Raw genomic sequence first — 27,941 nt, 5'->3', positions numbered from 1 at the left:
AGCAGTCCAATAAGGATGAGTGGTTATAGACAATGGATAACTGGATGAATGGAGAAGTAAGTGTCTGAAAGACCTGACAAATGAGAGTTCTGATACCTCAGATTCAAATGGTCAAGATTGGGTTTGTGAAAAAATAAGACACTTGTCTAGGCAATATTATTTCATTTAAACCTAAAAGAAAAACTCAGTCACTCAACACAGAGCATCTTTATTGTTTTATTGTCTTAAGTGTCTTGGTTGATCATTATTAGCTTGGTGAATTAAAAGAGGGACAATGAAGCATCAAAACAGATTACAAACCACAACTTATTAATTAATACATGGTACACTAAAGGCAGCGAGTGGCATTGCAAACACTTGTTTCCATACTGTATTTGACATATTGAATACATTTTTTTATACTGGTCTAAACTCAATTTACATGTTTTAAGACCTATGAAATCGCTGGCAGGTAAGATTCTAAGTAATGTCAACCCTAAAACAGTTTAACTGTTCAGTGCTCATAATATTTGTGAATGGAACCTAGTAGTTTAAGGACAGTGACATTTACCTGCATTTTACTTATTTTCCCAAACAATATTGGATTGGTTTAGTGAGTAAATGTGAGTGCTTTGCACTGCAAGATTTTATAAGGTACAGCATCTTATAAAAAGCTCAGAACCTATGAATATTACAAAAATAAAAACAGTTTTCACTTATTCACTCTCCAAAATATGAAAAAAAAAAACTTTTTTTATTGAAGATTTCCAAGTATAAAATCTGTAAAAAGTGTTAAGCATAATAATAATGCAAAATATCACAGTACCAAATTTTATAGAATACTATTTACAGATATACATGAATAGAACTGGCTGCACCAAATCCTAATTTGTTACAGCTTACAGACATAACTACAATCTCATAATACTTCTGTACCAAATCTCAGTTGGTACCATAGTGGAATATCTTTGTTCCTTCTTGGGTTCCACAGTTTGTTTTAAAGTGCCTTGAAGAAACAACAGGCACTAAAAGCAATTATTTAGAATTGTCCTCCAGTCTCCATGATGCCTTACTGAGCCGGCTTTATCTTTCAGTCTTTAAGTTGAGCTCTTTCCTTCACACGACTCTCCTTCTTGTTGCACCCTTAACCCCAGCTTCATGCACAGAAGAAGTCATAGATGGATGCTATAAAACTGGAACCGCCACTATGAAGAGAAAAACATGACATGTCAGGCATATAATTAACATTTATTTATTTACTGAAAACAATCCTTTCATAAGTATTTAAGTTAGACTTGATCACATTTGACACTTTATAATCACAAACATTTTTGACTGGCCCAGATCCAAAAGTCTGTGTTTAGAAAAAAACGACCAGCATGTCACCATCGGCAAGTCCCTATGAGTGAATCATTTGGTGTTAGGGTTGAATGTCGGAGCCAAAGTAAAAATAGACCAGCCAATGTTCTTGTGCTAATCCAATCAATGCACAGACTTATTAAAGTTACTAGTTGAAAATTGTTGCTCATGGACTCTCTTCATTTGGTCTATATGAGCTTAGCTATTTTTGCAAAGAATAATAAACTGAAAACTGGAGAAGAGGGGGAACCTGGTAGTTCAATATGCAAAATATTCTCCACTTCACAGGTTAAAACACACCAACATACATGTAAGTTTTGGCTGTTGCATGACAAAACATGCAAAAGTTTAAGGGGTTTGAATACTTGTGCAAGTGTAAGAGGGAAGCAAATTCTTCTGCCCTGATGTTATGAGACAGAAAAGCATATTTTGAATGTCTTAGTTAAAATTCAAAAAGGTACAAACACTTTTGAGACACAGTATTAAGATTTTAAGTAAGTACTGACACTCCGATGAACGTTCACATATGAACCCAATGCGGTCTGTGCAGTAGAAATCATTCCAGTTAGCATTATGGATGAGACCAGCACAGTCCTCTCCATTTGCATGTCCATGAGTCCAGTTATCGGGCTGACCAGGTTTCCAGTTTCTGATAATGACAATGCAAATTTGTTAAATTTATTTATGCCAGTATAAAGAAATTCAAAAGGAAATTTATAAATGTATGACTCACGTAAAAACTGGTATGGTTCCATCCACCCACTTCCAGACATTTTCTTCTTCCTTGTCAGTAAGACCCAACCAGTAATAGCCCTTTGAAATGGTCTTTCTTATGAATTGCTGGCAAAAAAAAAAGGAGAGAAATAAACATTTGATGATTATTTTAAATAATTGGTCTAATTATGTCAAATCTGATTTCATCTCTACCTGTTCTTCATTGTCATTGATTATGAGCATATGGGATGATATGTTTTTACAGAACTTGTTTGCTTCATTAAAGTTGAGTCTCTGGGAACCAGAAGAAAAGTAGTAGCAGCTGTCCCCAAACTTTCTGAACTCAGGAGGACAAGCTGGAAAACATAAATATAAGTATTATCAACTGAACTTAAAATATGTGGATGCAAATTGACTCTGTCTGGCAAAAATCTCATCTTTCCATTGTTAGACATTTTAGTTTTCTTGTAAAAACTAAAATGACTAAGTTTTTCCAACAAAAACTTAGTCATTTTGCAAGAGTTTGTTTTTTTGTGAAAATGAACTGTACTGATCAGCTTTCACATTTGAGTACAATGTCGTTGATACATTTCCCAGTGAAAAGTATAAAAAAAGAGCATGCAATTTTGACCAAACAGTAGCCTGAATTACATTTAGAAGCAATATTTTCTGAAACATTTTTCAGAGATTCAAGTATTCTATTTGGAAGTAGGTAAATTCAAGTTTTTGACTGACGTGTGACTCACCAGGTGTAGGGGTAGAAACAGCAGCTGGGGGCTGTTCCTGTGCAGAGTCTTTTGATTTCTCTGTTGGTACAGCGGCTAAAGTCGGTAGGGGAGGTTTGATGACTTGAGGGGCTCTGGTTGGTTTTATATTGACAGAAGACACAGGGCCAGGCAAGCCTGGAAGGCCTGGAGGACCAGCAGGGCCAATTGGACCAATAGGCCCACGAGGCCCATCTAAGCCTGGAGGTCCTGCTGCTCCTTTAAGTCCCTGTGGCCCTTGTGGCCCTGGCAATCCAGGATTTCCATTGACTCCAGGGTACCCATTTGCTCCAGGGTCACCTTTCTCACCAGGGTTTCCAGGTCTGCCTCCAGAGCCTCTAGACCCTTTAGGTCCTGGAATCCCCTGAGCGCCAGTGGAACCTTTTGGCCCTGTTGTACCTGCTGGTCCAGTAGGACCTCGATCTCCTTTTGGTCCCACCAGGCCTGGCATTCCTTTGTCTCCTTTATCTCCCTTCTGTCCTGTCTGACCCATCGGCCCTTGGGGACCTTTATCACCTCTGGAGCCTTTTGGACCTGGCGGACCTAAATCAATTAAAATAAAAAAACAAAACTTGTTTGTATTGGGGTTCTATTGGATCCTAAGGAGGAAAAGTTCAATTGTATCTGTACAATTTATACTTCCATGTTCAATGACTTTTAGGGAAAAACAGCTGTGATCAGGATTAGATCAACATCTATGAACAGTTACATTTACACCATGGGGCAATATTGCAATCAGTTAAACTTGCTTTCTTTTTTGTCTACAAAAGTCATACCAAAATGTCACAATATCAATGTCGGTTGCTTTTATCTGATGCAGGATTATTCTAGAAACAAAATATTTTCAACCAGCTCATTAAAAATATTGTTTGATCTTACCCTGCAGAATGGTGAAGTTGGTAATGAGCTGTGAGTGTTTGCTGTCTATCAGCTTCATCTCCTCCATCACATTGGACAGGTTGTTCACCTCTTGGTCTAACCTGGTTGCAAGCTCATCCTGCTGTGCGCGCAGATCTTTGCTGTTGGTCTTGGCCTCTTCCATAGTGGCATTCAAGTCTGCTAGCAGGTCCGTATGTCTCATTACGGTCTCAGCACAGGATCTCAGGCCGGTCAAGTCAGAACTGATGACACCCAAGATCTGTGTGGCAAAGCTCATGTTTCCTGTCACACGGTTCATGGCGTTTTCATGCTTGTCCAATCGTACTTCCATCTCATCAAACTTTAATGAGATAGCATTATCATTGTCTCTCTGGCGATCCATCATCTGAAGCAAGCCTTGGTCATGGCTCTCTGTGATGGCCGAGGTGTTCTGGATTTGTATGGCCAAAGCATTGAGCTGGGTTCTCAAGTCATCCAATGTGTCTCCATTGGAGCTGGCCAGCGCGGAATTATTTGCAGCCAAAACCTGAAGATTCTGGACCTTTTCTTTCAGCCAGTGTGAATCTGAATACGTATGATTGGCTGTTTGCTGCAGAATCTGATAGTCATTCTTCAGTTTCTGTACCGCCTGACTAACATCTTCAACTGTCTTCTGTAGCGAGCCGAGCAGGTTGCGCTGCTGTCCTTGGGTGATATTAAGTGAATTCACATTCACTTGAGTCTCACTCTGCACTTTAACCTGCTCCTGGAGCTCAGATTGGAGTCGTGCAGTGTCTGCCTGGAGGTCGTCAATCATTCCACTGTAGGAAGCCAAGGATTGATTGATCCCACGCAGTGAGTCTGCGTTGCCTTCCAGGACACTTTGAAGTGAGACATGGCCATTCTGCATATTGTCTCCTGTGACTAACAGGTCTTCTAACATGTCTCTGTTGCTTGTTGCTCTACTGCTAATGTCTTTCAGTTGGTTTTGTAACACTTCCAGATCTGATTTGAAGGTATTGATTTCACTGGTGGCATTGAGGGACTTCTCTCCTGCTTGATCATCTGTAAAACAAACAAATAAAGAAAAAAAAAACAGCTAGCACTAGGTCAGAAACATTTAGAGATGCACTGATTAGGCTTTTCTGTGGAATGGTATTACTGCCACTGAGAAAAATGTGTTTCTGAACACTATCCCGTTACAATAGGATAATTATGGAAACACCTTCATGATGCCACATGATACTACTACTACTACTGCTACTACTACTACTACTACTACTACTACTACTACTACCACTACTACTACTACTACTACTACTACTACTACTAATAATAATAATAATAATAATAATAATAATAAAATAATAATTGTAATCTGGTGATCAAAGAAAAAAATGGCTTATTCCAATCTTATTCCATTGCATATTGTCTCCTGTGACTAACAGGTCTTCTAACATGACCTGTTAGAAGACCTGCTAGTCTTCTAACAGGTCACCTCTATAACACCTCTATAATATTTATAGAGGTCCATTGCTGGACCTCTATAAATATTATGTCAGACTCAATATCAGGTTCAATTATTATATGATAAAGCTACCTGATTCCAAAAAATCTTACCTAGTTTCTTTAAATCTGTTTCAACAGCATTGATCTTGCCTCCATAATTCTGCATGCCCTCTGTGACATTGTCCATCCTTTGGACAACTAGAAAAAGGGCAAAGAAGAGATTCATTGGAAGAAACATATTGAGATAAGCAGCAAAAAGCATTAATTTAGTTTTCATTTTATAAACGTGACATTAATTTAATTAAACCAGCAGAGGGAGCTGCTGTATTATTCCTTTCACTGCAGCAATTAACCAGGCAACTGAAACTGTTGACTTGCCAAAGCTTGAGGCTGAGATGTTGAAAAATTCCACTTCACAAGTATAAATATGAAAAACAGCTTAAATTACACATCACCATACACTAAGTCCAACTGTAATTTACCTTCCCCTCTCCTCTCCAACTAAAGTTCATTTCTCTTCTGTGTTTTATTTTTTTTGCCATTAGGTGGGTGTCTCAGAACTCAACTGGAAAGCATCCCAAGCGCTTACTGTTATCATTCCAGGAGTGACAAAAACACAAAGCCAAAACATACACTTAGGCCAAACATAACAAAGTCTCAGTTTGAAATACCTCTTGGCCCAACTTTGAGAGACTGAATTGTATCTTTTTCTACATCTCTCTAAAGTCTGTCCAAATCAATCTAATTCTCCTTTTCAACGTATATTCAGCAGCAGCAGGGAACTGGTGGGTTTCAAAATGTTTAAAACATCCTGAAGTATTTTGTCATGTTGTTACCAAAGTTTAAATCTAATTCTCATTTTATTTTAATGCAAAGTGTATAAAACAAAGTGAGACATTGTGTATAGGTTCTGTCAAAGCATGAATGATAAAATTACAGCCATTAATGCATTAAATGAACATTTTCATGACAAGTCAAAGAAAGGGTCAAAGCCACTGCCTGTCAGCTGGCTGAAGGAAGAATGTAAACTACAGTTGATGAGATGGAAGTGACCTGTCCATGAAGAGTAGATGTCTATTCCCGATTGATTTGCTTATCTAATAACCCAACCAGCTAGTATCAGTTTGTATCTGAATCAGTTTCAATATTTGTTCTATTTTAAGAAAAAAAATGTGACATTTTGGACAGCAAGCAGCTGAAGAAACAAATGTTTAAAATTTTAGGTAACACATAATTTTAAATATTTTAGTTACATTTCCTATAAATGCTGTGAAAGTTTTGTCTTTATTTTAAACATTATCTCAGAAGAATCCTATACCAGACCTTAATTAATCTATATCCCTCTCTTCTTCTATGATTCTGTATTGGAAAAGCAAAGATGATTGAAAATTGTGAAAAAATGGTGAAACTATTTTTGTATAAAGATGTCTACTGATGTCCAACTGGGCTCATAAAGTTGATAGGATTGATCAAATTGGCAAATGGAATGTTCAACATTTTCATTTCTGGACAGACCTACTCAACTAACAGAGAGTGCTTTTCACCATAATTTCTTAAACTAAATAAGGTGTCTATTAACCTTCAGTGTTTGAAGGTCTGAGGCTGAAGTGAAGTTCACTTTGGCATTAAAGAGCATTTGAAAAAAGTTTGCTAATCTTAGATGCTGGAGCTGGTGCAGGCACTTTGTGACACAGCAGGTAGCAAAAACACATCTCCAACAGGGTAAAATATTCAAATGTTGACATTAGGCTCAGTACACAGAGAAGACCAAAAAAAAGGAGAATACAGCTTGCAATGGTTTTCTTCAAAATTCAGCTGTTTTTGACACTTGTGAGTGAACTTGTAGTTCACGAGACAACAAATTGGTCCCATGTAATAAAATTTTTCTTTGGGTTGTTAAGCTATAGTAGTCACAGCCTGGTCATCTGGTACACATTAGAGGCAAACCATCAAAATAGCCTGGGCTCCGAGCCAACCCACCCGTAAAGCTGGAAACCTACAACAATCCTGAAAAAACTTAAAAGGCAGCAGTCAGCTTTAGATCTCAACTTGTAGACGAAGGCATTTCGTACTGCCAAAGAGAACTTTGCAGAGCGTTTGGACCAGGTAATGCTTTAGAAAATTTTGCTCAGATGTTTTGACAGGTATACAGTTCTGAATCACTGTTCTGGATATTGGAGGGTTCTCACTCTGCATTCTCTTCTGACAGTGCTTTGAGGGACTGGAATGTATCTCTCTTTTTATTTAATGACTTCTAAAACATTAAATAAACTTCTCAAAACACAGCAACGCTTTGCAATGAGGCCACTGTCACACACAGGGTTTTCAAGTCATGACTAGTCTTTGAACAAAATTGTACCAATGAAAAAAAATGTGTCATAAAGGCCTGTTTTAATCAGTAAATGTTTCTCTGAACTTTTTTATTTTGCTGATGAGGCTGAAATAATCATTTAAATTCTGCGTTAACTCAAATTGCTTTGTGAAATTCCCTAATCTGCAAAACACCAATTTTGCCAGCAGAATTTATTAAAAGGTTTCCAGAGGAGTCTGAAGTTAGTCACCATGTAACATAATGTGGAAATTCCAGTCAATGAATGCAGGTGGTACATTTCTTTTCTTTTTTAGAAGATGTAAATAAAAAATAACACTTTTTATGTGTCTTTCATGAAGCGTACAAGATCTGAAATATGTAAAAGAATGTTAGTTTACAGAGTGTAACCGTTAACTTCCTTTATAACTTACCTTTGTACCCGAGGACAGCCACTGCTATAGTGAGCAGGGCGCAGAGCACATAGAGGAGAGCGATGGCTGCCCTTAGTGCCCAATCATTCTTACACTTTGTGCACTCAGTACCCTCCTGAATTCCTGCAAAATACAACAGAATCTGTGATACTAATCTGTTTATAGAATGCAGTAAGTCAGCTTTGTCAAATTCATAAATAACAATGAGGGCCAGCTATTACTACATAACCAAACATGCGAAGCAAAATAAAACTAAACAAGCCAAGAAAAAGTGAATGCACTTAGTGTTTTGTTTTCTTTTCACAACTAAGTTAAAACCGACATGTCAACATTGGGACACCCTGTACTTTTTGTCAGCCAAGACTGAACTGAAAACATTTGGTCGTATGAGGAGACAACACAACTCACAATGAAACTGCAAACACTGTCTTTGTGCTAACCATACCACAACACTGCATTCCTTACCGCCAGCCGATCTAGAGCAAGACGACAGAGAAACGTTTTATAATTCATCTCACAGATGTTCACTGAAACATCTTAATAATTCTCTGAAACAATGATTTAATGGTAAACATTAAGCAGGATGTTTACTTTAGTTCAATAGAACTGACCAAGGTACTTCCAGCAAGCAGAGCAGGAGAACAGCTGGATGAGACTGATGGGCATTATGGGAATTGAAACCTATTCAAACTTAGTGAACTTTAGATGAAGAAATGGCAGCTTATGTGTTTCAATATGGTGGAAAAATAAAGTGTTTAAAAAATATTTTAGATTACATTAAAGATCATTAAATTATTCAGTATGATTTCTTGGTTTCACATTAATACATTTGCAAAAACTGCAAAGATTTTCCCCCTTTGTCTTGATGGGGCATTTATGGTCCATGGACTGATTGACTTACATGTAAGCATTTTGAGGTTGACAGTTAAGGGGTTAAAACAATATTCGGTATACATATCTGTAACATCATAAAATGTTGAAAATGTGAACCACTGAATACTTTCCAGATGCACTGTACTTTAAACATCAGTGTATTTTATTGAGATTTTACACAAAGGGTTTTCAGTTTGACTACAAAGTATTTACGTATATTCATCCCAATGAATTAATAAAACCAACTTTTGGTACAACTTCAGCTACAGGTGTTGTGTGGTATGTCTTTACAACCTTTGACCATTCAAAGAATGAACATTTTATTCATTGTTTTTTGCTCCAGTGCAGTTAAATTCACAAAAAGAATTGGGCCATAATTTTAACATAGACATACAAGCAAATTAATATCCTTTAATCTAAACAATCTCACTATGGCCTTGGCTGTGTATACAGGCTCAGAGTCGAACTGGAATGTTGAGCTCCACTCCAGTCTCAAGTCTTTTGAAGAAAAGCATCACCATTCTATGTCCACCAACATCCATCATCATGGGGATGATGTGTTCAGGATGTGTTAGCTAAGCTCCTTATTCTACCTGTACAGCAAGGCACTCAGCATACCCATCATTACAGGGAGCAAAAACGTTTAAGTCATGTCAGCCATGATGAAACTGCAACCAAGAGACTCTGTCCTTCCCAGAGATGGGTTGGGCAGGACCGCAAGAGGAGTACTGGGGTTTAGCCTCTCAGTTTTAGACCCACACATCTGTACAAACATCCCTTCTGACCACCTCAAGGGACCCCTTTATGGACCAATCTTGAATATGCAGGTCTGTATGATTTGTACTAAGAGCTACATGATGGGGATAAATGCAGAGAGTTTGATCAGAGAAACCTCCCTCTGTTCCTTACCACATGCTGATGAAAGTACAACACAACACCATGTAAACAGGCGGCTAGACGGCTGAAGGTCATGGGTCAAGAACAAGGGAGGGATTTTTTTTTTTTTTTCTCTCTCTCTGATTAGACTTTGAACCACAGTTGGGGAACTTTTGTGTTTATCCTAAAAGGAGGGTCATTTAATTTCAAATACTACCTACAAATCAAATCAGTTATTCCTTTCATATTTCATTTTCACTCATATAACTCCTACATCTGCACAACTTCAAGGTATGATCCACTGTCATAAAAATACTTGATCAAACTATGTAAAATTCTAAACTTGGATTTCTTTATGGCTGCAGCAATATTATTTTTGACAACATTTCCCAAAGAAGTCCCACAACATGAACAATTCTGAGGTCTCTCTTTTCACATTAACTCGAAGTTTAAATATGTGAAAAGAATCCCCAGCGAGGTTAGTTTATAGTTTTTTTTTTTTTAACAAAAATCTAGAATACTGCAGATAATGTATCCTGTAGCAAAGGTCAATCACCTTTGGGAATAGAATGGATGTTCAACTTAATTGTCCTCCATAAAAAAGCATGTGTTGCTTTTATTTATGCAAATACATTTTTGAACATATTTGCTGATTGCACATAGACACAAACACCTCCACATATGCATGCATGTTGTATGTCTAACATAAAGACAACTGAGGCATATGTATAAATAAAATTATATGTTACATCCCCAGATAAAAATAACAGTTATAGTAATATACACATGCACATACAAACATATACAAACTCATAAAACCAAGCAACATTTGTTATAGACACCATCAAAATTTAATACACATTGCGTAATCAAAGTTGGCAGAGACAGGATAAGAAACAGACGGAAACTGACCATGTTCTCCCCTCAGTAACACGTCAAGCAAGAAGAAAGCAATGAAAATTCAGTCTGAAGAGTCTAGTTTTGACTCTTTCCAAAAGCAGAACATTTTCCTTTCCTGTGCCAGTCTGACATTTCAGCCTGCATCCAAGGGTTTTTGCTTAAAAAAATACAGTTCTGTCTCATATGGTGAACAGACTAAAGATGGAAAGTAAAGGTTTCCAATGAAGATGCAATGCTTTATTACTCTGGTTTCAGAAATAAACTTCATGGTTCCTTGGAAGAAATCTTTTTGAAGGCCAACGACTGTATATATTTGGGGATACTGAGGTTTTTGTCACGTGAAATCATATAAAATAACAACTTAGAACTAATTGAAATGTGTTATGCTAGAATAAACAAAACCCTTCAACAGAAAATTTTAAAGAAATATTAAGCAAAGCCTTAATACACATTCAAAAATAAAAAACAAGTAGTTTATGTCCTCTGTGTGTGCTGTGTTTTCAGATTTTTCCATTCCAGCCACCTGTGAGATTTAATGTGAGTCAGCAGGTTTCTTATGTTTCATAGTATGACTGTTCCTTCTTACTTTCTGCACATAAACTATCACAGTACATAAACACGCTGACACATGCATCCCACAGACTGCATGAGAACACATGGCCTGGTGCAGAGCACAGGAGGGCTGAGCCTGTTGAGAGTTAAGAACCTGGACAGCAGCCAGGACGTCCCAATCAACAGGATGGACCGGAGCCAAATAATTTCCAACAAGTGAATAAATGCCAGAAAAGCTTAGAAGAATCAAAATGCTAAACTATGACTGATGTTTCAGGCTTGAAGGAAGACATTGTCTGTATTTATATTAATAATCTCAACATTTTACTTAAAGTAAAGAAAAGTATGCACTTGTGCTTTAGGACCTAGCTGATATACATGAACAATAGAGCTGTTTCCTGGAGCATTTTCCTCTCAAATGCCTATGAGGCTGGCCCTTTTCATCTAAAATTTTGTCATCTACAATTTGTACAACTGCTTCATGGGTATAAACATGAGGAAATGAAGGAGATTAGATCTTGTGACGTTTTGAAGTATTTGTGTTGTTTTTGATACGCTCCAGTTCATGTATGCTGGAGAGTGGTGGCATAAAGTTCACAGTGTCCTGCACCATTGTGGCTGGGTTTGATAGCTTCCCATAATGTTACCACCTTGCTTGAATTTTTCATAATAAGGGATCCACTAGAAATCTGGGAATACATTTATAATGTACCTTATATGTCATAGTGTATGTTATGTATGAAAATTTCTGATGTGTACACACAATCTAAGATTTTTGCAACCATGAATAGTTTCAAGGAGGATCGGTTTCACCACAACTTCATGGTAAAAATAGAGGAGCAGAGGTAGACAAAGATGCAACAGAAAAACAATAAATGGAAACTGTACGTCAGTTTCCTTTTACTTTACTTGCTAGTTTCTGTGAAACAATCTGTGAAAGTTTGTACTATGACTGAAAAAACAACAAACCACACTGACCCACCATTTCCAAGTACCTGTCATTATACTAGCGTGCATGCACCATCTCACTTCAGTCTGGCAGTGGAAATTTCCATAGCAACACAAAGAAAGCTTGTACAGGCTGGAGTCTTTTTTGTGTGAAGAGCCTTTGTGCAGAGTGTTAATACTGTGTCATATTGAGTAAACGGGTGGCTGCCACAAAATTCCTTTAACTTCACCATCTTCGACTTGGGGTTGTCGGAAAGCTAAAAATGTTAACAATTAAAGTACCAGTAGTAATATAAACTGTCCTCAAGTGACAAATCACAACATACAAAATTTATATTTTGGTCTCACATTGCATGAAGGAAGAGACATGTGTCTTTTAAGTAGTTAAGTTGTGTAATGTTAATTCTCCACCTAAAATCTACAATTAGAAATCCCAATGACAATTTATTCACACATTGTGATTAAAGATACACATTTACAGATACAAAAAGGTTTGATTTAATTTTTCCGTATATTCCGGACTGTAAATCACAGTTTTTTTCATAGTTTGGCTGGGGATGCGATATATACTCCGGAGAGACTTATGTGTGGAAATTAACACATCATTCTATCATATCAGATGTTATTTTCACATTAAATCTCAAGAGGGCGCTCTAGGCCTCTGTTATTCTACCTCCAGAGTTAGTGAAGTTGTTTAAAAGCGACATTGAGGACGAAGATTTTATTGCATTTAGTGATCTGGAGTGACACGGATGGTTTGGTAAACTTGTTAGCATTTTATTTATGCTATGGTTATCTGAATAACTCTTAATGTTATTTTAACATACCAGGCACATTTTCAGTTCGTTATGTGTCATGTAATGTTAGCATACCGTACTCTACTCTATTTTTATTGCCTTCCAAGATGACATGTCTGTTCTTGGTGTTGGATTTTATCAAATAAATTTCCCTCAAAAATGCGACTTGTACTCCGGTGCGACTTATATATATTTTTTTCTTCTTTATTATGCATTTTATGGCTGGTGCGACTTATGCTCCTGAGCGACTTATAGTCCGGAAAATACGGTAATTTAAAAGAGACAAGTTATCTGAGAGGGAAATTTGAGACAAAGATATACAGGAAAAGGATACCTGCATCATGTAGTAAAAAAGTGCCATTGGATAGCTATGGCTTTATGCAAAATTCATGCATAAAGGGCTCCTTCTAATGTGAAGAGCCTTTCTCTACTGTGTGGTTAATGGCTCAGTAGGGCTCAAGAATGTCTGCCAACTGGGGTGGTTGTCTGTTCAATACTGTGTTTCAACAAGCACAAGTGTCCTTGGGCAAAACGTTCTGCAAATTGGTGTGTGTGTGAATTTGGCTTGCAGTGTTAAAGTGTTTTAGTTGGTTGTTAAGACAAAGCAAGAAGTATTCAAATTTAGACAATTTAGCATTTAAAAGCACAACAACATGTAATTACCTCTGTCGCCATTCAAGACGGCTGTGGGAAAATTTTTTATCCTCAATCTTTTCCTAACCTGCATCCATTGTGTACCCAAAAACCAATCTTTTCTTCTGAGTTGTAGTCCACCAAAGTGCATCAGTTTTTTTTTTTTTTTACTTTCAAAAGATTACTGATTAAATAAGAAAATAAATTATACTAAAGATGGTCAAATCTATAAAATTATGGAATTAAATTTTAATTTGATGCATTTAAATAGGATCAATTTAGTGGCATATAATTTTCTTAAGTTTTTAAATTGCATTTCTGTTGACGCATAAATTACAAGATATAACCCAGGCAGTTTACTGAACATACATGCCAATATTTACTTTAGATGATAGCAAAGGTTTTCATTGATTGGTTATCAAACTAGAAAAAAATCAAGGTATGTAAAAATCTGACATAATGTTAATATTAAATGTCCCATGTGCCAGCAGCTCTGTCTCTTAACCAGAAATTATGTCTCATAACAGAGAATATTATGAATACACTGGAGGTATGAAACATGCGTCTAACATGAAGTTTTCTTGCCACTTGCCAGTAATAGACTCCAGTGATATATTTGCTCTCGGTACAATTCCCCAAGAGTTTTCAAGATGAGGCCTAATAAACATCCACACTGCTCTGTGTTCAAATGTATTTTCTGCATAATTCTCATTGACTAATCCTTATCTAAGTGGAACATTTTAGTAGTGTCACTACCTAGACCCTTGCCTATGTTTAGTCTTTGTTGCAAAAAGCTATTGTTTTTAAAACATAATATTTTCCAAAACAGTAGATTTTTTAATAGATTGTTTTGAAAGAATGTGTCTCTTTGTCCTAACTGTGTAGGACAAATTGAGCAAGAAATATTAATGACTGAGCAAAAACATAAGAGTAAAAAAAAAAAAAACAAAGTTCACATTTGTTTGGATTGAATATTTAGGCTGCTTAGTTAATACTAACAGTCTCCTTTTCAGGAATTTTGATGTAATCGTTGTCAACAGTCTTTGACTTGTGTTTTGGTTTTAATTAGGTAACAGGTGGTGCCTTTCATTCATTTGTTGCAATCATGTCAAACCCACAGCGATGCTTATAAAACATACTGAGGTTTTGGTGTCCTCCTCTGGCTATTACGGTTAGCATTCTCCAGCAGGAATGTTAACTGGAAAGCATGAAGGAAGGTTCCACTGCAACAAATTACTACAACAGCAGGTTGTCTAAATTGCTGAGTCAGTCATAGCATGTCTGGGCTTTCTGGTTTTTTTCTATTCAGTCTTCACTAATAGGTTTATGATTCTTTAAAATGAGCCCCAGAGCTCTCAAACATCTGGGTCTGGTTAAGACTGAGCCAAAAGAAAGGACGCATGAAAACATTTGATACATCATTCCTTCATAGTAAGCATGACAAGAATGAAGGGGTTAAATCTTGAGTTTGCCTTATTGGAGCTATTTTCAGTGTTTTTTTAAGAACCACATTCACAGCTCTACTCACTCACAATAACAATGAAAAGAAGTGGAGTAGGCTTACATAGGAATTTTGAGGTTATTAAAAAACATTGACACATATTGTGTCCTATGATGTGTAAGCTGAGATTGTTTAAAAAAAAATAAAAAAAAATGTATATATTAAATATAAATGAATCAAATTCAAATTGATTTAACTTGTTAGTAAAAAATAATATTTTAGTTTGATTCAATGATTTAATCCTAATTTCGGTAAGGATGATGATTAGCATTAATATTATTTGATCTGTCAATTAAAACTTACAACAACAAAAAAATAGAATTAATATGATTTAGCTTCAAAAAAAATTTCCACTGAAACTTTATGCAGAAAAGAACAAAAGAAAAAGCAAGTTCTATGTTTTAATGTCTGAAAGTTGGAATGCAATGACTCCTGGCCGCCGTACGAGGCGGTGGTATTTAAAAGCACAGAGACATTCAAACTGATCAAAAAAGTAGGTCTTAAAACTGAGATTTAAAATCCAGTAAAACTGTGAACATGGAGTGGATTAGATGGCATTTTCTCATCACATCTGTGTGTGGTTACATTCAGACAGGCTATGACAAATGGGCCATGTGCTGTAATACTCAGGGGCAGAATTTTGAGAACATACACGAGCTTCTTCAACTAAGTTGCACCACTGTTTGGAAAATTTTATGATGTTGGGTTGAATATCAAATGACTCTCTTTTTCAGTCAGTAGCTACTCCTAAATCGCATTCTCTCTTCCCTTTGGTCGTGAAGTGCAAGATGAGATATTGCAGTTTGGGTCACATCTGCTGGCTAATACCAGCTCAGTGATGTAATTTAGCTTGTCCTTTTAACTCGTTGAAATAAAGTGAAATTATGGCAGACAGATTTCTTTTATTCTGCTCAGAATTCATGTTTACCACAAAAGTATAATAAATTTGCTCACAACCCTGAATTATGCAATATATGGTTTCACATTTTGACACATTGGAACCACAAATATGAACTTAGATTGAACACGTACACTGTTACAGAAGACAATCTACAAGTGATATTTACAAGCCGCATATCACTTTCCTTCTAGATGAGAAGGAAAGTGAGTGTGTTCATGTGCAGCCTCTCCATTACCAATGCTATGCCCAATAAGTGGCAATATAAAGAAAATGGCACAATTCTACAAATTCAGCTTAATTAACCTCCTGCTGATGTCTTGATATTTTACCCACAACTGCCTCTAAAAGCATCCTACCTGATTTAAGTAGTAAAGTCATTCCTCTTATCACATTTTTTTCCCAAGGCACTAAAAACAGCAGCTATCAAGCCAGTGGTAAAAAATTTACAATCTGGAAAAGTCACTACAGCAAAATTACAGACCAATCTCCAATTTTCCATTCATGAGCAAAATGAATGGAAAAACTGTTTCAACGGCTAATTAGCTTCTTAACAATGACCAACCACTTAGATGTCTTTTAAACTGGTTTCTGTGCTCCATACAGAACTGAGACTCCTCTCGTCAAAGTGTTCAATGATATTTACATATACTGTATGTAGACTGTGGACAAACCACAGTGCTGGTACTGCTGAACCTCAAGCGAAGCATTTCGACACTGTTGACCATGAAATATTACTGAAAAGAGTAGAGAGCTGAGTTGGACTCTTTGGTCTACCTCGACTGTAATCTATAACAATGTTGACCACTTTCAGTGAGTTGATTATGTAGTCCAAACAGATTACCTAAATATAGTTGCAGCCAAAACATAATGCAAGAAAACATTTTTTTATCACTAATCTTTATGCACTAATTCATTAACTAAGTAATAAGTTAGTTAATGTTAATTAATTTGTTAATTAAGGATTAATTAATTAACACATGAATTAGTTAATTAGTCACTACTGCAATTATTTTTATTAAATTAGTTAATTAATTAACTAATTAATGTGAAATCCTATGAGTTCAAACCAAACAAGACCTCTTAGCCAAGGCACTGAAAAAATCAAACTGAATGTTTTCATTTGTTTGGAATCATTTTGTTATAAAAAGTGAAACTTAAAAGCTTTGAGTCAGGAAATTTAGTTGGCAGATCGTTTTCTGTTGCCTTATGTAAGCAGATCACTTTTAAAAGTCCTTTATGGATTCTTTGTCAGCAGATTAGTCATGATTTGATCAAGATACAGCAATTAATAATAGTGAGAAAGTGTTTAGACTTTTGACATTTACAGATTCAAAACAGATGTTTGCTTTCGCTGACAACATTCTTTTGAGTAGAGGTATAGAAATAACCAAGCTTTAACTTTTGCAAGTAGCTGAATTATAACCGCAACATCAGCTAAAGTGGCAGAAAATGTGCTGTCAAAAATATTAAAATAATAATGACAATCATCTTCGAAAAAGAAAATCTGAGCTCTGTGGCTTCTGAGGAACTTAAGAGTAATAGAAAACCCCAGGCAGAACTGGAAAGAAAAAAGTGTGAAAAAACAAATGATCTGATTTTTCAAAAAAAGAGAAAATCCAAGAGCGGAGAATCCATGGAGGTAGGGACAGTGCAACTCTTCACTGATGTGTGTTACATGAACTCATTGAACCGTTCACTGTTTAATGAGGTGCACTGAAAGAACAAATTACAACAGCCAGAATCAAGCAACAAACCTGTAAAAAACTGTAAAAAAAACAAACAAACAAACAAAAAAATATATATATATATATTATCCTGTCATATCAAAGCAATAACACACAGTGTAAAGATTTAAGGATCTAATTATTCTCAAAACAACACTACATCCAAGAAAAGCTAACTGGAGTGTGCAAAAGGTAAGCTACAACTTTGTGTTCCAGATGTTCATTGTTTGAAATATTTCATCAAGTTCCTATAAAACTTTTCCAATTACAGTGAACAGTCCTAATCTGTGTCTGGTGTCTGTTCAACTCAGTGACAGAGTTAAGCAGCACATAGATCCAGTGAAGAAGAAACTTCAATAAAGGTTGTACTTCTGACTTACACCCAATGTGTTGCTTTGTTCTAGACACCATATTATTTATTTTCTAGGAATGTAATTCCTTTGTTACCAGAATGCAGCATTGTTATCAGGATAACAAATAATAATAAGTTCAAAAAGTTATGAATTTGTAACCATGTGGACAAAAAAATAAAAGAAAGAAAGAAAGAAAGAAAAAAAAAAAACATTACAGTATATATAATGAATCCCAGAGTGAATTCTCAAAGATATCTATCTGTGTCCCTGGAAGAAATTTTGAATATCAGAACCTCATTAAATTTAACCCTCCCCACCACAACATGAGCAGAAATAAACCGAGACATGTTTTGTTACTTTGATTCAGAAGACTTCATTATACACTCATGTAAGTCCAAAACCGCTGTGTCTGTGAGCCGAAGTTGAAGAACACTGAAGTTAAATCTCAGCATCCATCTGTGCAGATGGGATTTTTTGTGGTTGTGGCTGCTGGCTGTGCAGCCCACCGTGGAAGCAATTCCAAAACTGAATCAGCAACAACCTTAGCTCAGCTTGATGTGCAGCACCCCGTCCTTTCCGCAACCCTCCTGTTTATAAGCTTTATCGGCCAGCTGAGCCAGTAAAACCATAAAGCGTGGACAAAACCAGCTGTCCAGCCAAAAAAGGCTTTACTTTGTGGGAAAAGACGTTTAGCACAGGAAAGATGGTATCTAAATTCCTGTTTTACTGTGGTCCATATCACAACCAGAGAAGAAATTATGCAATGCACTAGTAAAATAAGTTTTTAGAAATTGATAACACATGCAAACTCTCTAAGGTACAAAACACTAAAGCAACAAGTCACTAGGTCATTACCCTGCCTTAAGACATCTGATTGTTTGTCATTCATATGTCTTTAATATTTTGCTGACATATGGTGCTGACATCCAAATAGGAAGGCAGCAAAACACACTTGATCTCAGTTCTACCACTTCTGATGGAGGCGCAGTAACAGGCACAAACCAGTGAATTAAGATTAACACCAAATCAGAAGAATTTTTATGCAAACTTCAGAGTTCTGATAAGATCTTGGTGGTTCCAAGCATTGAAGCTGGATAGTACTTAGCAAATTGTGTCCGCATATATGCAATGTAGTAAACAAATGTGTGTTCAACAAATACACATTGTATGGTAGAAGTCTTGCTTGCAAGATTATTTGTTTAATTTGTTTAAAGGACACATGCATCGTTCATTATCAGCTTGAACTGGATCATCCAGCCTTAAATTTTCCTTTGATGTTTCTTTAATTTTTCTTTCAGACTCTTTGGTTAGAGATATATTTACTCCAACCCTTGTTCAGCCTCCAAGGCACTGGCCACTTTTACAGCAGTATTCCCATTACTTCCATGATTTCATAAAGATTTCACTTAGCTACAGAACATGCTATCAGGATTTTCACTCACCAGCAAATTTTTTAAATAGACTCCCTGCTCCTTCAGAGCTGCCCCAAATGTTTAAAATATAGATTTATCAAGGTGTAGGAAACATTTTAGTTCATATTGTCATGACAGCTTCATGCAGTTACATTACATCCAAAAGATATCATATTAGATTCAATTCTGATGACGTTTTATTGCAGTGAACCAATGGTCAGAAACTAGCTTGAGATGATGGAGCTGAATTGTAACTTGGTTACTACCAGTCAGCTAAAAAAAGAAACTCATTTTTATTGGCAGCAGCTTCTAGAAGTGCCTTTAAAACAGGAGAAACCCTGTTTAAATGAATAGAAGGCATCATTATGGGACATTTTTATGTTTCAGAAACTGAATTTATCTCCTGAGCGTAAGCTTGACCTGGATCTTCAAATCTGATTGCATCAGATAGAGGTGAAGTAGGACTGAACGCTGCATAGTCAACCCCATAAAAATTGCTTTTTCCATCACTGTTCTTGAGTAAAAATGTGTGTACATTATCAGAAAGAACATGCCTTCATTTATCTTTGTAAACATTTGAGAATCTTGCAAATGGAAAAACTCCTCACTATTAAACACGACCAAGCCGATTCGGTATGTTGGTAGGGGGCCAACGTAAGCACAACCACAGGAACAAAAGCGCTACAGTCAACTCTGGGAGCTGGACAGTGAGCAGCATTATAACTCATGCCAAAACAAAACAAACCAAAAAGAATTCTTTTGAACTTTCTTTGTATTATAAATAGAAGATGCAGTGAGTTTTGAGCTGGCCTCTCTGGGACCAGCAGGCCTTCATTGGGTTACACAGTATAGCTGAGATAGACGTACAATTTCTTCACTGAAAATTAACTGAGACACTTCTAATATTGAGCCTGTTATTTCTGTGACGGAGCCAGACCCAGCTTTGAACAGAAATCTTGACAAACATCTATTCTGTGAGAGAAAACACCTATCAGATGACAGCGGGTTAAAGGTATTCTGTTGAAATCGGCCCAGATCTCCCATGGGGGCCGACAGGGGAGTGGTGAAATAGAAAATTTGATGAGGTCGGTTAAGCTGGTATCGGTCAAAACTACAGCAGCAACATATAAAAACCACTCACACACAGAAGCTCCTCTGCAAATGCATTTTTTAAATCATTTAATAGTTCGAGAAAAACTAATGAGGATCCAAAAGAGAATTAAAAATTCAACCATTTGATCAAATTTTTGTTTCACTTTTAATGAAAGTAAATCATACATCAGTGCCTCCTGTGGCTTTAGCAAATCCTGTCTAGTACAATGTGCCAAAGAAGAGTTTGTCAGGTTATTATTAATGACTGCATGTCAGACGCACACAATAAATAATAGAATCAGGACTTATTCTGGACATAATTACACTAAGGGTTCTGGATAGTTGACCTGAGCCCCATCTAAGTCTTTCCTCAATTTGAGCAGAAATGCTTGTTGCATACTTTGGATTTTCTCACAGCAGGATGCAGATATTCTGCCCCTGTCTGGCATACATTATGCCTCTCATCTATTGGTCGATTAAGCACTAACCAAAGATTTTGTGACCAATAACAGCCTGAAACAATTTGAACAAATCATCCAAGCAAATATTATACCTGTGCTGTTTTATCTGTGTACATCAGATAAAACAGCACAAATACACACATGAAAAGAAAGCATTGTTTCTGCTTTCTTCTTGTGCAGTTAACCTATTTCACGATCTCTACAATGCTCTAATGCTTGTGCTTTCTTCCTCCTTCGACTCCCCCCTCTCTGACTGCTTTTTATTAAAAACACAAGAGTAATCTTTCATTAGGATACCAGCACACACACTGCAGGCATGCATGCCCTGGAGTGGGATCGTAAGTAGAAGGCAGGCATTTTGAAGACATTCTTTTCTCATAATAAAGTCCCCGTAAATTAAAGCCATTCGCTGTTTTGCTCCCAAAAATAAGTCAGGCAAGGAATGTGACTCCTCTGCTCAAAATAAGTGCTGACAAATGTTTCCCCACTGAAAAAAAAAAAAAAAAAAAAAAAAAAATCTAAATTCAAAAACAACCTTGACAATATAAAAAAATAAGTTGAAAAACCTTTTGAAGAAAAAAAGTTTCCATTCCTCTTCTCTTGCTCACAAACCTGGATCCTGACTCCTGTACACTCCACCTCTCCTGCTTTCGGCATTTACAAGTTTGCATTGAATAAACTTCCAGTACAGACACAGGAAGCAAATCAGCAGCGTCTCAGGTTTGGATTCACAGTGGAAAAATAAACCCTCTGTGGAAAGCAGATGCCAAAATGAGTTATGTACTTCATCCCTCTCCTTGCTAAAAACATGTGAATGGCAGAGCAGCCAGAGATTTCTGTCAGCGCACAAGTATGTGCGGCAGACGAGGAGTTTACATGTTTGGAAAAGGCATTTGCTTTTTTTCTCCGATAGATGAAAAGATTTAGTTTAGAGCAATAAACTGCAAGCAGGAGCCATGAGGTTTTTTAATCAAAGGGCAACACAAAAGCTTAGTTGCTGAACTTTTTTTTATATATTTTGTCACATTTATGTTACCACAACAAACATCTGTGCATCATATAATTAACCAACATTAAGTAGTGCATAAGTGGAAAAGGATGGTGTGCATTTGTACTCAAGCTTTTCTACACTTTTTACTCTCCTCTGCATTGTAGGTTTTAGACCAAGATCTCAAGATTAGAAAATTTCATGGAGCACTGTTTATAATTTGTAAAAGGAAAGGGACCACAAACCTAACAAGACATAGATGTCCACCTAAACTGACAAGCTGGGCAAGGAGGACATAAATCAGAGAAGCAGCTAAAAGCACAACCGTAAAAATAAGGGAAACGCAAGAATCTGCAGTTCAGGGAAAGAAATCCGTTGACAGTATAATTATTTGTCACACACCAAACAAATCTGGCCTCCAGCTAATAACGGCATGAGGAAAGCCAATGATCAAAGAAATGTACATTTAAGGTCTATACAAGTCATGTAGAAGACAGCAACTATGTGAAAGAAAGGCTCTGAAATGCAAGAGTTTTCGCCTACACACAAAGTAGTATGAGTGAAAAACTATTATGATCACACTATTCCCAGGGTGAAACATAGTGATGGCAGCATCATTATGTAGGGATGCTTTTCTTCAGCCTTGTCAGAATCGATGGGAGAATAGATTAATATAAAAATGCACAATGAAACATAACCTATTACTTTTGGCTGGAAATGAGATCCACCTTCAAGCAGAACAGCAACTGCTACAACAGAATGGTTTAGCTTGATGGGTAATCATGTGTTAGAACAACTCAGTCAAAGTTCAGACCTAAATCTTATCGAGAATCTGTGGCAAGACTCGAAAACCCACGTTCACTGAAACTCTCCAGTAAGTCTCACTGAGCTTGAGGTATTTTCCATAGAACTGTCAAAAAAAAATGTAGTCACTAGATGTGGAAAGTTGATAGAGAGATATCCCAAAAGATTTGCAGCTGTAATTACAGGGAAAGGTGGTTCTACAAAGTATTTCAAATGTCAATGCAATACTTTGAAGTTTGAGGCTGAAAAGAGTTAAACGGGTGTAAATACTTTAGCAGAGTGATGTATTTATCCATAGTATTTATGCTCAGTCAAAGTAATTACACCATGATGAAGGCTCTGTGAATGTTTTGTGGGAGTTTATTTATTATCAGATACTTAGAAGATGGATTTTATGTGGAGTGATCTTTTAACCTGGGAGCTGATTGTGTGCAGCTGTTTGGTAACCAAACGTCAAGCTTATACATGAAACATGCACATGCTCAAAATAAATAACAAATGCATTACTCTCATTTTGGTGACGTAAAGTTGTCCATAGCAAGACAAATGTTTAGTTTGGAACCAGGAAAATTCCAACTGTCCACTTATTAAAAGCATCAATACATGCAGATGTCAAGCAGGCAAGAAGACTGTGTAAACTAAATGTGGTGACATACAGTCTGTGGATTCCTGCCGCATTTGCACCTCTTGACATATGGGTGCCTAATGCTTGAGCAACACATAAATGAGCACTAAAACACCTCTTAAACCAAATAACCTCAAGTGCAGTAACTTGAGCTTTGCAAAAGGCCCCAGGGTCAACCAATACATCATCCAAAAGTTGCAGTAGCACAAGCCAAAGGAGGTAATAACACAAAAGAAGATGTGCAGGAATTTTGGATCAACTTTGCCGTCGAGTCAAATTGCATTGGCTCATTGGAAAAAAGACATTGCCTTGCTTGAAAGATCAAAAGTCCCACTCCATGGAGTCCTCAACAATGTACAGCACACTTGGTAAGGATGAGAAAAAATAAATTAATTAATCGTTTATTAATATGGTTTAATTTTACACTTAATAATTAAAAGAAGACAAACAACAACTGAGAAATATTTTTCAGCCTAATCAGTGGTGCACACACCTTGCACTCCCAGTATAACATATGAAAATGGAACATGTGATTCATTTCAGAGCAATCACTGCTGTGAAAGAACAAAAACACACAAGCGGAGAAAAAGTGAGTAGAAAAGTTAATTCACAAAAGAATAGTTTTATGCTGGGTGAAATGAAAGCACTCTGAAATTGTGAAAACAGTGCAAAGTCAGCAGCTGGTCAGGAACACCCAGAAGTCTGTGGTTTCCATTTTTACTGTACACAGTAGTTGTATGAAAAGGAAAAGAAACAATGAAGGCAAAAGCCAAAAGTGAGCTTGTTTCTGGGAAATTCTGGTTTCTGTTTGACCTTAGAGATTAGTGTAGTTGGGATTTACTCCAAACAAAATACAACAGCCCTTAAAATGCAATAACTTGTATTAACATGAACATTGTGTCATTGGGAGCGAAACTAATAGGAAGAGCGCTCAAAGCTGGAAACAAAGGAGGAAGCCAATGCTTACCAAACCGTTTATAGCCAAAGGACTGCACCTCCTCTTCATCAGTAAATTCGTCTGCAGAGAAAAAAGGAAATTAAGGAAATAAAAATGAATTTAATTTAAAAACATGAAACAAAACAATAAATGTTTTAGCCTTCAGAGGTGCAGGTCGTTTAAGTATTTTATTCACATTTCTGTAAACAAGTTACATTAAACAAACTAAATGAATAGCCTACTATGTGTTGACAAAGATTATTTTATGCAACTTTGTTCAAAATGACCTAGAACGATCAAAGAAAGATAAAAAAAAGAACATATTCCAGTTCATAGGGTAACAAGCCTTCATTGAGAAAATGTGGTTTTGTTTGTTTCTGGGAAATGAGCTTCTAATCACAGTTACCACATAGCAGACCCCACAATAAGCTAAAGAGTGATATGAATAATCCAAGCTGTTGTAAAAGAGTCAAAGGAAGAATTTTGGCTTTCCCAACATCTCCACTAAACATTTTCCGGTTTATGTTTATGAGCGACATGATTGTGTTTGTATCACACTTGGACAACATGAGCGTCCCTGGCTGCTCAAGCGTCATTCAGGGGAAATCACGCTTCGCTTTTTATTTCCAAATGGCTGATTTAAAAAAATGTGAATCAGAGTGAAGGTTGTTTGGATTTAATTTGTAAAGGCTACAGCTGTGCTACTTAGGAAGAGGTTGCTCAATATTAGCATTTCATCAGATGGAAATTTCTTTTGTTTTACAGATGAAACTGATGAACCTTTCCATGTAATCTGAACACAGAGCACTGCAGAAGTATTTCATCATTACACAACTATGGATAGAACAGCTCAGTAAATTTGTCACAATGCCACCTAAAAAGTTCAGCAATGACATTTATTTTCTGCTAATCCTTCTGGACTCAGCTGTTTGTGGTATAACAACAAAGGGGATACAAATTCACATTGACAGGTTACTCCAGGTGAAATCACTAAATGATCACTGTGCATGTTGACATTGACAGCTGGCACTCCAAATAGTTTGGGTTTTGTGGTTGCAAGGAATTGCCATTACTTGAGTGTGGTGTGCCAGGTGTGGAGGTTGTCTTGTGATGTGGGATTGTTTTTTAGAGGTTGGCCTTTGACCTTCAGTCATGGTGAAAATATGTCTTAATGCTACTGCTTACAAAGACGTTCCAGGCAAGTTTATGCATCCAAATTTTCATAATGAGTTTTGGAAATTCACCAAGCAAGGTCAAGAGGAGACTAAAGTTGGCATAGAGGAACTTCAACTGCCTGGCAAAAAGTCTTGATTTCAGTATTAAACTAGAGTTTAAACTACGAACCAGGTTTCATCTTATCTAACCTCATACATGCACTTCTGGAAGAAAATTCCAATAAACACACTCATAAACCTTGGTAAGAGCCTTCCCAGAAAAGTAGAAGTTGTTATAGCAGCTAAGGGTAAGCCAAGTCTATATCGAGATTAAGGTATCATTACAGTTTGTGTGTGAATGTCTGAATGGCTGTATGTGTATGTTTGTGGCAAGCAACTTGATATTTTTGGCAATATATTGTAGTATGGTGTATAAAGTCTGCAATCAATTTTAACCCACTGTAAGACCAACAAAAACTGTTAATCTAAAGTAGGAATGTATCCAAAACATGTCTCTTAAATGTCTATACAGAAAATCTCCAGTACTATTCAAATGGATTTCGATTGGCTTTCGGTGCAATAATTGAAGTTGGATTTTAACTACTCCCCTTTAACACATTAATTGGGTTTGAAGTTAAGCTGTTACATTGTTCCTGTGCAAGCAATCTCTAACTGGTTTTCTTCCATTTTTTCCAAATGTTGGAATTTTACACGTTGACAAACTAAATTCCGCTTGTTAAGTAAAATCATCCTCCACAGCATGACAAGCATGGTTTGAAATGGGGTGGTGTTTTCAGTGTTGCAGTGCTAGTTTTCCAACAAATTTTGTCTCGTCTGAATTTGCTGTCTCCTAAATGTCTCCTGGCAAACTGCGAATTCGACCCCTAAAGGCTTTGCACAACAAACTGTGTCTCAGGCTTATAAGCAATGTGCCATGAGTGACTATAAGTGTGCTGTTCTGTTTTAGAATCTAACCCTGATTGAAAATTTTCCACATTTTTATGCCAGCTGTGCTGCTCTGTCTTCATCATGTTTGTTTGTTCTATAATATTCTCTAACTTTTCTCTGAGACCTTCATACCAGCTTCATTTATGCAGAAATTATGTCATTTGCAGGGGATGGAATCTGCTCTCCACATTTTTTTAAAGATGTGGAGAGCAGAAAATAACAACAACTGTATATCATTAAATCCGCTCTTGTTTGTGGTTGTAGCGCGACACCGTGTGAAAAACATCCAATGCGGTGCGAACACTTTTGCAAAGGCCCTGTTGCTATTCTCAGAATCTACGGTTTTTCCGAGAACGACCACAAGGTGGCAGAGTTGTCGGGATGTTAATTATTTCCCACAAGTTCATAGCTTACTGACTTACCCCGAGAGGCTGGGAACGGCATGCCTCAGTCTTTATTTAGCAAAGTCCAACACATCAGGGAACCACATGAGCCTCGCATCCAGGCGAGTTTATTATAAGCCTTTGTTTACATCAGCGTCAGCGTGATTCAAACTGCGTGTTTTAGTATTTAAAAGCAGCAGGAGCACAAGTGAGGCCACAACGAAGCTTTTAATATGCTTCAACTAAAACTGACTCATTAGTTCCTGCAGCAGCAGCACTTGATTTATCTGAGCCAGGGTCAGTTTTTAAAATAAGTGCATGAATGAGAGCTGCACATTCAAGCGCCATTTGTCTAAAGTCATGTGCATAACTTCTGTTTGGGGCAGCTGTTTATATATATATATATATATATATATATATATATATATATATATATATATATATATATATATATATATATATATATATATATATGCTTTTTCTGTGTGATGTTCATCGGTGGACAGATGCAAAACAATTTCAGGCAAACGCTTGGTAATTGAAACCAGATGTTAGAGTAGTAACCCACGCATTCCTCTCCTCTTGTCCCAGAGCAGGGGAAAAGAATGAGCGCAGGAAAAAGTGACAAGAAAAGAGCGATGAACAATTGATCAGTCATCGCTGACACGTGGCGTTTATAAGCCTGCGGTCGATTTGAAACTGTTTTAATAGTGATCATTAAAGTGAAACCTACCTTTCATTGTGGCTCACTGGAGTCTGTGTATCTATTGGTTGAAGTCACTCCAGCATCGCATTGGATTTTGCCATAAGGCACCTTGAATCTGCAGGTATCACGCTGTCCTCGTTTTATTAGCAGGAAAAACAAGTTAAGAAAATGGGAAAAAAGGAAGAAAAAATAGGAGGCAAATCCAAGTTTGTTTGTTTTCTATCCCTATGTCTAGTACTATCTTTCTTCTCTTTCAGTGCAGGTATTACTTATGCTTCTGCTGCTGCTGCTGCAAAAAAAAAAAAAAAAAAAAAAAAAAAAAAAAAAGAAATCAAATGAATAAATAAAATAAAAAAGAACTTTGTTGAAATGATGCTCGCTTCATATGATTTCCCCTGGCTTCTGTCAGTTCAGAGAGATGCTGAGATGAGCTTGTCTGCCTGTCCTA

At 36.7% G+C, this 27,941-nt stretch overlaps 1 protein-coding gene across 1 annotated transcript; it reads right to left on the bottom strand.

Moving 5' to 3' along the window:
* Window positions 1–200: 200 nt before the first annotated feature.
* On the bottom strand, window positions 201–27,785 carry colec12 (collectin sub-family member 12). Its single transcript, XM_055033039.1, has 10 exons — window positions 27,521–27,785; window positions 24,333–24,383; window positions 7,926–8,048; window positions 5,295–5,381; window positions 3,696–4,739; window positions 2,799–3,359; window positions 2,266–2,408; window positions 2,072–2,178; window positions 1,845–1,987; window positions 201–1,184 (listed from the first exon to the last, which is right to left on the bottom strand). The coding sequence occupies exons 1-10, from the start codon at window positions 27,525–27,527 to the stop codon at window positions 1,165–1,167; spliced, it is 2,286 nt and encodes a 761-aa protein (XP_054889014.1). The 5' UTR covers window positions 27,528–27,785; the 3' UTR covers window positions 201–1,164.
* Window positions 27,786–27,941: the final 156 nt, after the last annotated feature.

The sequence above is a fragment of the Poeciliopsis prolifica genome, unplaced genomic scaffold (assembly GCF_027474105.1).
Source record: "Poeciliopsis prolifica strain line A6 unplaced genomic scaffold, Auburn_PproV2 SCAFFOLD008, whole genome shotgun sequence".
In the NCBI taxonomy this organism is placed as follows: Eukaryota; Metazoa; Chordata; class Actinopteri; order Cyprinodontiformes; family Poeciliidae; genus Poeciliopsis; species Poeciliopsis prolifica.
The sequence above is the reverse complement of the archived record's forward strand: the minus strand, read 5'-3'. Positions and strand labels throughout refer to the sequence as shown.

Bases quoted from the DNA above. Each gene is read 5' to 3' on its own strand.
- colec12 (XM_055033039.1), bottom strand. The intron at 4,740-5,294 runs GTAAGATTTTTT...TTTGTTTTACAG, and splicing joins AACAGATTTAAAGAAACTAG to ATGATCAAGCAGGAGAGAAG. The intron at 3,360-3,695 runs GTAAGATCAAAC...TAATTGATTTAG, and splicing joins CAACTTCACCATTCTGCAGG to GTCCGCCAGGTCCAAAAGGC.